This window comes from Dasypus novemcinctus, chromosome 23 (assembly GCF_030445035.2).
Source record: "Dasypus novemcinctus isolate mDasNov1 chromosome 23, mDasNov1.1.hap2, whole genome shotgun sequence".
Taxonomy (NCBI): Eukaryota; Metazoa; Chordata; class Mammalia; order Cingulata; family Dasypodidae; genus Dasypus; species Dasypus novemcinctus.
Genome location: NC_080695.1, coordinates 1,806,383 through 1,816,773, shown reverse-complemented (window position 1 = coordinate 1,816,773; position 10,391 = coordinate 1,806,383). Strand labels below are relative to the sequence as shown.

Genomic DNA, 10,391 nt, shown 5'->3' with positions numbered 1-10,391 from the left:
TGGCCGCCGAGACCGAGTCGGACCACGGCTTCCCTGGGGGCCCGCCCTGCCCGGGGCCCCCCGCAGCGGCCGGCTGGTGTCGGGGCCCCGGGGGTCCTGTCTGGGCAGCTGCCCTGGTCACCCGGCCCCGGGCCCGGAGGTAAGAAGGCAGGGCCCGAGGCCTCAGTGCCGGGGTCCTCCTCGGGGGGAGGTGGGTCCCCGCGTCTCGGGGCTCCCTCCGTGGCTCCCCAGTGGGCAAGAGCCGAGGGTCCTGCGCAGTTGAGGAGCCCGGACCTCGCTGGAGAGCAGCCTGTCCGCGCCCAGCACTGGCTGTGCAGCTGGCCCTCCCCTCCGGGGCGTGCAGGGCCCCCTCACTGGCCATCATCCTTGCTGCCCACAGGGGCGGCCGCTGCTCGCCGGACGGTCGGGGTTGGGCCAGGGCAGTGCCTCTCCCAGGCCCCAGGCCCGGGCTCGGCGGGTGCTCTGTGAGCGCGCCCGCGCTGCCCCCAAGGGTGTGGCTTGCGTGTGCCCTGGAGCCGGCCAGCCTGGCGTCTGCAGGGCCACCGCGCAGGGCGAGCCTCCGAGCATCCAGGGTTGGTGGGGTGGGCGTGGCCGCAGGCTGTTGAGGTCCCGCAGCTCAATGGCGGGGCTGCGCGGTTGCACCTGTGAACTCACCCCCGGTGGGGCCTGCGTTTGGCGTGGCCTCCGAGATCCTCTGCTGACCGAGTCTGCCGCTGCGGGCCAGCTGGGCGGCAGACCCGTTCGCCCCAGCCCCTACTCACGGACCATCCGCCTCTCCCAGGAGCGCTGCGGGGCGGCTCGGCGCGGCGCGGGGGCCTTGTGACCCGCCGCTGGCGCCGTGAGGGTCTTTGTGGTGCCGCATGCCTCAGCCGCGCCCGCTATGCGTTCCACCCTGCCGCGCGGACGCCTGGTTTTCTCCGCTCTGCGACTGTCGGAGGCAGCGCTGCTGCCAATGCCGTGCGTGGAGGGCGGCTCGATCCTCCCGGGTCGGGGCCCAGCAACGGGACCCCTGGGCCGGGGCGCAGGCTGACTTTAAAGAAACCCGCGCACTGCCCCACCCCGGCTGCTTGTAGGAGGCACCCAGGAGGAGCCTGGGAGCTCGCAGGCGGGAGGCTGGCGCTCCACTCTGGGCCGCGCCCACCCCTCGTCCACCCTGGTCCTCACCTGACCGACACTCCCGCTCGACGCCGGGCCCCCTTGCGCGTCCATGTCATCTCGTGGATTCCAGTGTGCAGCCTCCGCCCCCGCAGACGCACATTTCCTGGGCCCTGCACGGGGCGCCGTGCCAGGAGTGGCTCCGTGGCCTCCGCTCAAGCGGGCGGCCCCAGCGGGGCTGAGCAGGCACTTGGTGCGAGTCCTGGCCCCTCCTGCGCTGCCACCTAACGGGGCCCTCCGCTGTGCGGACCGACCCCGTCGCCCGCGCCGAGCAAGCCCTCCCTCCAAGGGACCCCTGCCCGAGCCGGGTGGGCGCCCGGGCGCGTCTGCTGCCGTCAGAGGCCGGGCAGGGGGCCCGGCCCCTCTCCTTGGCCCCGCGCCCAGGGAGGCGTGAGCTTGGGGGGCTGTGGCACCCTTGTCCTGGGGGCCCGTCTCAGTGGGCTCGGCAGCCCCCACGCCTCACCCCGCTGCACCCCCACCCGGCTCCTGGGGCTCGGGGCAGGGGTGGCCTCGGGTTTCAGCCCCCGCTTGCCTGGGTGCCGCCAGGCTCGCCTGAGACTGCTCACAGAGCCGCCAGCACGGCGCGGGGGGCGCGGGTGCCTGCGCGGGGGGCGGGAGTTGCTGGGTGGTTTCTGGCAGACGTGGTCTCTGCGCGCCCAGGCTAGCTGCGTGGCCACAGCTGCCCGACCTGCCGGGTGGGGCAGCGGACACCCGCCCAGCACCGCGCTGGGCCAGGGCCGCCCCATGCCCGCCGCGCCGTGCCCCGGGGCTCCTGCCTTGCTCTCCCTCCGCCTCTCTGCGAGGGACTCCCTGAACTGAGGATCTGGGCTGGAGAGTGCCGCAGCCCGGGCAGCTCCTGGAAACTCCCGATCTCCTGCTCGGAGGAGCCGCGGTGGCCCTGCAGGCTGCTCCAGGGTGCACGGCCCGCGCCCGCTCAGCATGCGGGGCCCGGGTCGAGGGGCTGCCGGGGGCCCTGCTGCGCACCCCGGGGCCCCTGCTCGGGGCTCGGCTGGTCCCCGGGGACGCCGCACGCTGTGCTGACGCCGCCCTCACCCCTCCCTTGCAGCCGCACGCTCGCGCCCGGGCCGATGGCCGCGGATGGGGGGTGGGCCTGCGCCCCGCTGCACCTTCCTGAACCTGGCCGGCCAGCGCCATTGCGCCATCTGCGAGGCACCCCGCCGGAGGCCCGACCTCGACCGCATCCTGCGCCTGAGCGTGGAGGAGCAGAAATGGCCCTGCATCCGCTGCACCTTCCGCAACTTCCTGGGCAAGGAGGCCTGCGAGGCGTGCGGCTTCGCCCCCGACCCCGCAGCCGGCCGCGCCCTGCCGCCCGGCCTCGGTGGGGTCCTGCCGCCAACGCCCCCTGCCCTGGCAGAGCCCAGGGGCGGCTGCCCGGGGGAGGCGGGCCCGGGGGCCGCGGAGCCAGCGGGCGCGCACCCTGAGGTGGCGGCGGAGCCGGGGCGTGGCTGGGCCTGCCCGCGCTGCACGCTGCACAACACGCCAGTGGCCGGCTCCTGCTCCGCCTGTGGCGGCCCCCGCAGGCTCTCCCTGCCCAGGATCCCCCCGGAGGCACTGGTGGTCCCCGAGGTCGTGGCCCCCGCCGGCTTCCACGCCACGCCGGGCCCACCCGGGGAGGGGGCCGAGGCCGACCCGCCCGCCGCCGACCAGGAGCCCCCGCGGGGGGCCGCCCTGTAACCCCTTCTCGCCAGCCCCCCAGAACCACCCCGTGCCCCGCAGCCGGCGCGAGGTCCCACCCCCGCTGCCGCCACCGGTGCCCGAGACCACGCAGCCTGTGCCCGGCCCCAAGGGGTCCCCCCAGGGCCCAGGCTGGGCCGCGGCCGCGCCCTCCCGCCTGGCCGAGCTGCTGACGGGCCAGCGGCTGGGCACGCTGGAGGAGGAGGTGGCCGCGGAGGGCCCCGCGCCCGGCGAGGGCGGCGAGCTCATCGCCCTGGCCGGCGACTCCGTCCGCTACACGCCCGCCAGCCCCTCCAGCCCCGACTTCACCAGCTGGCCGTGCGCCAGATGCTCGCTGCGGAACCCCACGGCGGCCGCCCGCTGCGCAGCCTGTGGCTGCTGCAAGCTGCACGGCTTCCAGGAGCGTGGCCAGGCAGCCTCCCGCTGCCCCGACTGCGGCGCCGACAAGTCGGGGCCCGGCGCGGGTGCCTGCGGTCGGGGCCCCTCGGCCTGCAAGGCTGCCGGCCCCTTCCCGGCCGCGCTGCCTGAGGCCCCCGGCCAGTGGGCCTGCCCGGCCTGCACCCTGCTCAACGAGCCCCGCGCCGGGCACTGCGCCGCCTGCCACAGCCCCCAGCTGCCGGGGGGCCCGCGCCGGGACGCCACGCCCCTGCGGCGCCGGGAGAGCGTGCACGTGGAGAAGCGGCGGCAGACGGACGAGGGCGAGGCCAAGGCACTGTGGGAGAGCATCGTGGCCTTCTGCCAGCAGGTGCGCGACCCGCGCCTCGGCCCCCAGGTGGGAGGCCGCCAGCGTCGCGCACTCGGTCTCCCTCCCCAACCGTGGGGGCCGGCCAGCCCTGCCCGCCGCAGCTCCTGGCACCCCAGCGGGCTCTTGGGAAAACCGAGTCGGGCGGGCCCGGCTCAGCATGTGACTCTGGCCCCGCAGAACAGCGTGAACTTCGTGGACGACAGCTTCCCGCCTGGGCCGCGCTCGGTGGGCTTCCCCGAGGGGGACAGCGTGCAGCAGCGCGTGAAGCAGTGGCTGCGGCCCCACGAGATCAACTGCTCCCTGCTGCGGGACCGCGGCGTGCAGTGGTCCGTGTTCAGGACCCTGCGGCCCTCGGACATCCTGCAGGGGCTCCTGGGCAACTGCTGGTGAGCGCCGCGCCGGGGCGGGGGGGCCGCGGGGGGCGGCGCGGGCCCCGCTGAGGCCTCCTGGCCGCAGGTTCCTGAGCGCGCTGGCCGTGCTGGCCGAGCGCCCCGACCTGGTGGAGCGGGTGCTGGTGACGCGCAGCCTGTGCCCCGAGGGCGCCTACCAGGTGCGGCTGTGCAAGGACGGCACCTGGACGACAGTGCTGGTGGACGACATGCTGCCCTGCGACGAGGCCGGCTTCCTGCTCTTCTCCCAGGTCGGCGGGCGGGCCGGCGCGGCGGGGCGGGCCGGGTGCGGCGGGCACGGCGGGCAGCCTTGGCCCCTGCCCAGCCCACAGCTCCGGCTGCCTGCCTGCAGGCGCAGCGCAAGCAGCTCTGGGTGGCGCTCATCGAGAAGGCGCTGGCCAAGCTGCACGGCTCGTACTTCGCCCTGCAGGCCGGGCGGGCCATCGAGGGCCTGGCCACGCTCACGGGCGCGCCCTGCGAGAGCCTCGTGCTACAGGTCAGCTCCACCAACCCCCCGCGAGGAGCCCGTGGACGCCGACCTCATCTGGGCCACGATGCTGAGCTCCAAGGAGGCCGGGTGAGGGGCGGCACCCTGGGCTGGGGTCGGCGGGCGCGGGCCGCGGGCCGTCCCGCCTCGGTACCACCTGAGCCCGGCCTCCCGCGCAGCTTCCTCATGGGCGCCTCCTGCGGGGGCGGCAACATGAAGGTGGACGACGCGGCCTACGAGAGCCTGGGCCTGCGCCCTCGCCACGCCTACTCCATCCTGGACGTGCGCGATGTCCAGGGCTGCAGGTAGGCCAGCCAGCTGGGGACAGGGTGTCTGGGGCCGCGGGGGCGGCTGTGCCTCAGCCCTTGGTCCGCAGGCTCCTTCGGCTCCGGAACCCGTGGGGCCGCTTCTCCTGGAACGGCAGCTGGTCCGACGCATGGCCGCACTGGCCGGTGCACCTGCGCGGCGAGCTCCTGCCGCACGGCAGCAGCGAGGGCGTCTTCTGGATGGAGTACAGCGACTTCATCAGGTGCGGCGGCGTGCGGGGGCGGGGGCGGGCGGGGCGGCCCAGGGTGACGGGCGCGTGCTGGCCGCAGGTACTTCGACTCCGTGGACGTCTGCAAGGTGCACGCGGACTGGCAGGAGGTGCGGGTGCCGGGCGCCTTCCCCCGCTCGGCCAGCGGGCCCGTGGGTGTCACCGCGCTCACCGTGCTGGAGCGCGCCTCCCTCGAGTTTGCGCTCTTCCAGGAGGGCAGCAGGTGGGCTTGCCGGGCGGCGCGCCGCACTGGCGGGGGCTGGGAGCGCCACTGCGCGCCCCGTGCGAGCCCCGACCTGTGTGCCCGCAGGCGCTCGGACGTGGGCGACGGCCACCTGCTGGACCTGTGCATCCTGGTGTTCCGCGCTGCCCTGGGCGGCGCCGGCCGCCTCCGCCTGGGCCGCCTCCTGGCGCACAGCAAGCGCGCCGTCAAGAAGTTCGTCAGCTGCGATGTGATGCTGGAGCCCGGCGAGTACGCGGTCGTGTGCTGCGCCTTCAACCACTGGGGCGCTGGCCCGCCCGCGCAGGGTGAGCGCCCGGACCGCGGGGGGCCCGGCCGGGCGGCAGTGCCCGCACCCCCTCACTCGCCCCTGCCTGCAGCCTCCGGCCCCTCGGTGGCCCCGCCTGGCCACGTGCTGGCTGTCTACAGCTCTCGCTTGGTCATGGTGGAGCCGCTGGAGGCACAGCCGACCACGCTGGCCGACGCCATCATCCTGCTGACGGAGAGCCGGGGGCGAGCGGCACGAGGTAGGGGCGGGGGGTGTGGGGGCCAGGGCGAGCGGCTCGAGGTAGGGGCGGGGGGTGTGGGGGCCAGGGCGAGCGGCTCGAGGTAGGGGCGGGGGGGGGTGGGCCAGGGCGAGCGGCTCGAGGTAGGGGCGGGTGGGGGTGGGGGCCGGGACGAGCAGCTCGAGGTAGGGGCGGGGGGTGTGGGGGCCAGGACGAGCGGCTCGAGGTAGGGGCAGGGGGTGTGGGGGCCAGGGCGAGCAGCTCGAGGTAGGGGCGGGGGGTGTGGGGGCCGGGACGAGCAGCTCGAGGTAGGGGCGGGGGGTGTGGGGGCCGGGACGAGCGGCTCGAGGTAGGATAGGTGGCCGCGGGGTGGGCCAGGTGGCCTGGCCCTGCTCACCGCGCCCCCCGCGCAGGGCCGCGAGGGCATGACCTGCTACTACCTGACGCACGGCTGGGCGGGGCTCATCGTGGTGGTGGAGAACCGGCACCCCCGCGCCTTCCTGCATGTGCAGTGCGACTGCACCGACAGCTTCAACGTCGTGTCCACGCGCGGGCAGCCTGCGCACGCAGGACAGCGTGCCCCCGCTGCACAGGTGCGCCCCGCCCGGCCTCGCCCGCCCCGCCCCCCTCCCGGCCCCTCACCAGCCCCCTCCCCCAGGCAGGTCCTGGTGATCCTGTCGCAGCTGGAGGCAACGCCGGCTTCTCTATCACGCACCGCCTGGCCCACCGCAAGGCCGCCCAGGCCCCGCTGAGCGACTGGACGTCCGCCAAGGGCACCCACTGCCCCCCGCTCAACGCCCGCGGTCGCCGGCCTGCACGGGCCCCCGGCCCCTGTGACCCGCCATCGCGGCCCGCTCCCCGGGACGGGGAGGGCACGACCGGCCGCGCCACACGCACTTTAGGAGGGAGCCCGCCCGGACGCCGGCCACAATCTCAGGACCCAGCCCGCGAGCGCCGCCTGCCGCGGCCTCCGGGCTGGAAGCAAAATACCTCGAACCCGCCCCGAGCCGGGGGGCTGGGCAGCCGTGGGGCGCCAGGCGGGCGCAGCAGAGCCAGGCGGGCGCAGCAGGGCTCGGTCCACTAAACCAAACGCCGGCCCCGGCCGCCAGGAGCCCCCGTGCCCCAGCGGCGCGGCGTGCGCGTCCCAGGGGCAGGTTCAGGTGACCGCGGGGTGGGGGGCTTCTCGGCTGCCCCCACCCCTGGCGACACTATGCAAATCCCGGGGCGCTGCCCAGGACAGAAGCCATGCGCGGGGCGGGGGCTCCCGCGGTCCCCGCGGCCCAGCCTGCTGCTCCCCGCCTCAGCCGAGCCCGGGACCACGGCCCGCCTGTCCTGGCGCGTGGGGTTTTTTATGCCTCGAGAATCGCGGCTCCTCCAGCCTTGGGTCTCCTTTTTATTTCGCCATTCCGCCCCGAGCTGTGAATGTTTTTAACCCTGTAAATACGCCGGCTCTAATGACAGAGGCTATTTTATCAACGCCGGTTCCGCCCCGCACAGCTGGGGTCTCGAGGGCGGCTCCTGGACCAGGCTCCGATGGACCAAATAAAGGTTTCCTTTTGTATGGCTCTGTGTCCCCCTCGGTCCTCTCGGGGACTCGGGCCCCTCGCCGGGCGGCAGGCGCTGGGGCGGGCAGGGGCGGTGTGTGCCCAGCAGGCTGGGCCTCCGGGCTGCGTGGGTGGGTGGGCAGGCCTTGGTCTGCTGGGCTTTTCCGTGAGGGCGCACGCCCACCGTCCTGCCCACACTAGTGGGGTGACGGGAGCAGCAGGCGGCGTGGGGGCCGCGTGGGAGCTGCCTGCCCCCGATTCTGGGGGCTCAGGCCCCAGCGGACCCCGCCAGTGCCCCAGAGCCCCTGCACGTGCACAGGCCACTCTCAGGGCAGAGGGTGGGAGGCTTGTCACCAAACGGTCCATCGAATGCGAAGGCTCAATTAAAGCCACCGGCAGCTGGCTCAGGGCAGGCCGCAGGCGGCGGAGCTGCCACAGTGCAGCCCAGCGCCCCGCCCGCCGGGCCCCCCAGCACCCACGCCTGCCAGTGGCCACCAGCACAGGAGCCCAGGTGTCAAGCCCCCCGGCCACTTGCAGCCGGCCCCCGCCCCTGTGGGTCCAGGAAAGCCGCGGGAGGGGAGCTCGGGCAGGGGTCGCTCGTCCCCACGGGTGCCACCGTGCCTCTGCCATGCTGGGTCGCGGAGACAGAGGAGGAGATGCCAAGCTGGGGCACCGGGCTCCATCCTCGTGCTGCCAGCACCCCCCACCCCCTGTGCGCCTCGCTCCCCCGGGGCCTTCTCCCACCTTGGCCAGGCCTCCCTCGCCACCCGCCCTGTCCAGACGCCCACGGGCGTGCAGGTGCGGCCTTCCCGGCGGCCGCCGCGGCTTCTGGCTGGCGAGTCCCTGTCACAAGCACTTAGCGTACAAATTAGCCGTGGCCGCGCAGCCTCCCCCGCTCAGCCGGGGGCGCCGCCAACAGGGCCGCCCCCAGGCCCCATGCGCCTCGGCCCACCCGCCGGCCGCCGCACGGGCGCACAGGCTCCGGGGGCCAGCCTCGGCGGCAGGTCCCAGTGCTGGGGGGTCGCACAGCTCCCCTGCGCCCCCACACGCCCCCACCGGCCAGCCTGCCACTCAGGCGGGGAAAAAATCGGCTGTGACAGGCCCAGGAAGGCCGCCGGGGGCCAGCGCGGCTGCTCTGTGAGCATATTGGTAGCTGCTGCCCCAGGCCCTGCACAGGACCGGGGGGCCAGGCCATCCCCGCCTGGCCCGCTCAGCACCCTGGCGGCTTGTGCAGCCCCCTGCTCCAGCTCACATGCCTCCATGATTGGGGAGCTCACTACTGTTTGGCCACCCCCCTCCCCACCTGCTCACGGACAGGACACTCGGACCCCACTGCAGGGTGCGGGCAGGGGGCCTTGATCTGGAGCCGCCCAGTGGGCTTATGGGTAGGGCCAGGGCGGGGCGGGCAGGGCAGCTGAGGACGGCCACTGCAGAGGAGGGCCCCCGGGGTGCAGGCAGAGCCTGCCTGTGCTGTAGCCACCGGGACGGGGTGGGGCGGGGGGCAAGGGCTGGACCGCCGCCCCGCCCGGCCTCCTGCCTGCGCTCAGGCCCTGCGCCTGTCCACACGTCTCCCCGCTGCCCTCTCCGCTCGGTGTGATGCCTGCTGTGGCTCCCAAGACCCCCAGGCGTGACCCTTCCCGCTTCGGCCAAGCCGTGGGTCTGCTCCTCAGCTGGGGTGACCCCAATGCGAGCCCAGCTTGTGGGTCCCTGCGGCTGTCTCGCTGGGCAGAGGCGGCAGCACTTTGCCAGGCCTCCTGTGCCCTGGGGGCGACTGAGCCCCCCTGGGTCAACGAGGGCAGCACCGACCCCATCCAGGGCCCCAGGGGCTGCAGCACGGACACCTGTGGCGGCCCAGCCCCTACACCCCAGTGCTGGCTCTGTACCCCACACCCAGGGGACTCAGGCTCAAGGAGGGGGCAGGGGCTGGTGGGGGCTGGCTGTGGCAGAGGCTGAGGGGCCCACGGTCCCTGCCCCCACACCAGAACACCCCCAGAGGCTGGCGGGGGAGAGCAGGCCAGGCCAGCAGCCCCGACGGGGCCCGGAAGCGCCCAGAGAACAAACCTCTCGCCACCCGGCTGTGGGCCAGGCCAGGGGCCCCGATCTCGCTGACCTGTGGGCGTCCAGCGGGCTGCCCCTGGCAGGAAGTGGGGCGCAGCCTGAGCACACATGCGCCAGCCACATGGCACAGGTGCTGAGGGGTGCAGGTGGAGGGCAGGGGCGCAGGACGGGCCCGGCCATGGCGCTGGGACGGGCGCACGCTGCACCGCACTAGGGCCCCTTGCAAGCTCGGCCGACCGCACCCCCCCACCTGGCCTCCTCTGGCCCCACATCTGAGCACCCCCTCGGGCAGCCCCCTGGGCTTTCCCCAGCAGGGCCAAGTCCTGCCCTGCCCCCCCAGGAGTCCTTGGTCCCCTGGGCTGCGGTCCCCTCTGCTGAGACAGGGCGCCTCCCCGGGTGGGGTCTGCACCATCGGGGCTCCCCACCCATCCCCACCTGCCTCTCCCGGACAGTGGCCTCGGGTGGGCAGTGAGGCAGGGGACGGCCAGCCTGGGCTAGAGCAGCTGAGACCGCGACCTGTCAGCCCGTGGGGAGGGGGTCCCGCCGGGCGGGCGGCGCCATCGGGGGTCCGTGTGCAGAAGGTGCTGGTGGAGCTGCTGGCACGGAGGCTGCCCGGTGCCCCCCAGCCAGGGCCACCTGCATGGTCTGCTGGACAGCAGGGCCGGGCGGGCGGGCAGAGGAGCTGGCACGCTGTGCTCCCACAGCAGCCCCCAGCCCACCCACGGCGGTCCCCACAGACCCGGCACCCCTCGAGCCCCCACCCATGGGGCTCCTTTCCTGGGGGGGAGGGAAGTGGGAGACGGGGGCACTCCGGTCGCACCCCCACGCAGGGCGAGCCCCAGGACCAAGGGACCTGGTCTCCTGCACAGGTGGGTGCTGAGGCAGCGGCAGGGGCGGCCGGACAAGAACCCCGAGGTTGGGGTGCAGGGCCGAGCGGCTGCCACCTCGAGGCAGCCACCCAGAGCCCCTGCCGAGCCGCCTCCCTCCCCACGGTGCTCCATTCCCTCAGCCTGAGCAGCGGGGTCCCAGGGGCCACGTGGGGCTGGCATGGGGGTGT

At 74.9% G+C, this 10,391-nt stretch overlaps 1 protein-coding gene across 1 annotated transcript; it reads left to right on the top strand.

The window, feature by feature from the left end:
• Window positions 1-2,225: 2,225 nt before the first annotated feature.
• Window positions 2,226-6,776, top strand: CAPN15 (calpain 15). The gene is given in 17 exon segments (XM_058285569.2): window positions 2,226-2,273; window positions 2,275-2,835; window positions 2,837-3,595; window positions 3,773-3,981; window positions 4,052-4,235; window positions 4,337-4,495; window positions 4,497-4,561; window positions 4,651-4,776; window positions 4,848-5,000; window positions 5,068-5,229; window positions 5,317-5,737; window positions 5,739-5,753; window positions 6,146-6,283; window positions 6,285-6,325; window positions 6,391-6,416; window positions 6,419-6,525; window positions 6,527-6,776. Coding segments are annotated over 17 exon segments (3,264 nt in total). The 5' UTR covers window positions 2,226-2,243; the 3' UTR covers window positions 6,635-6,776.
• Window positions 6,777-10,391: the final 3,615 nt, after the last annotated feature.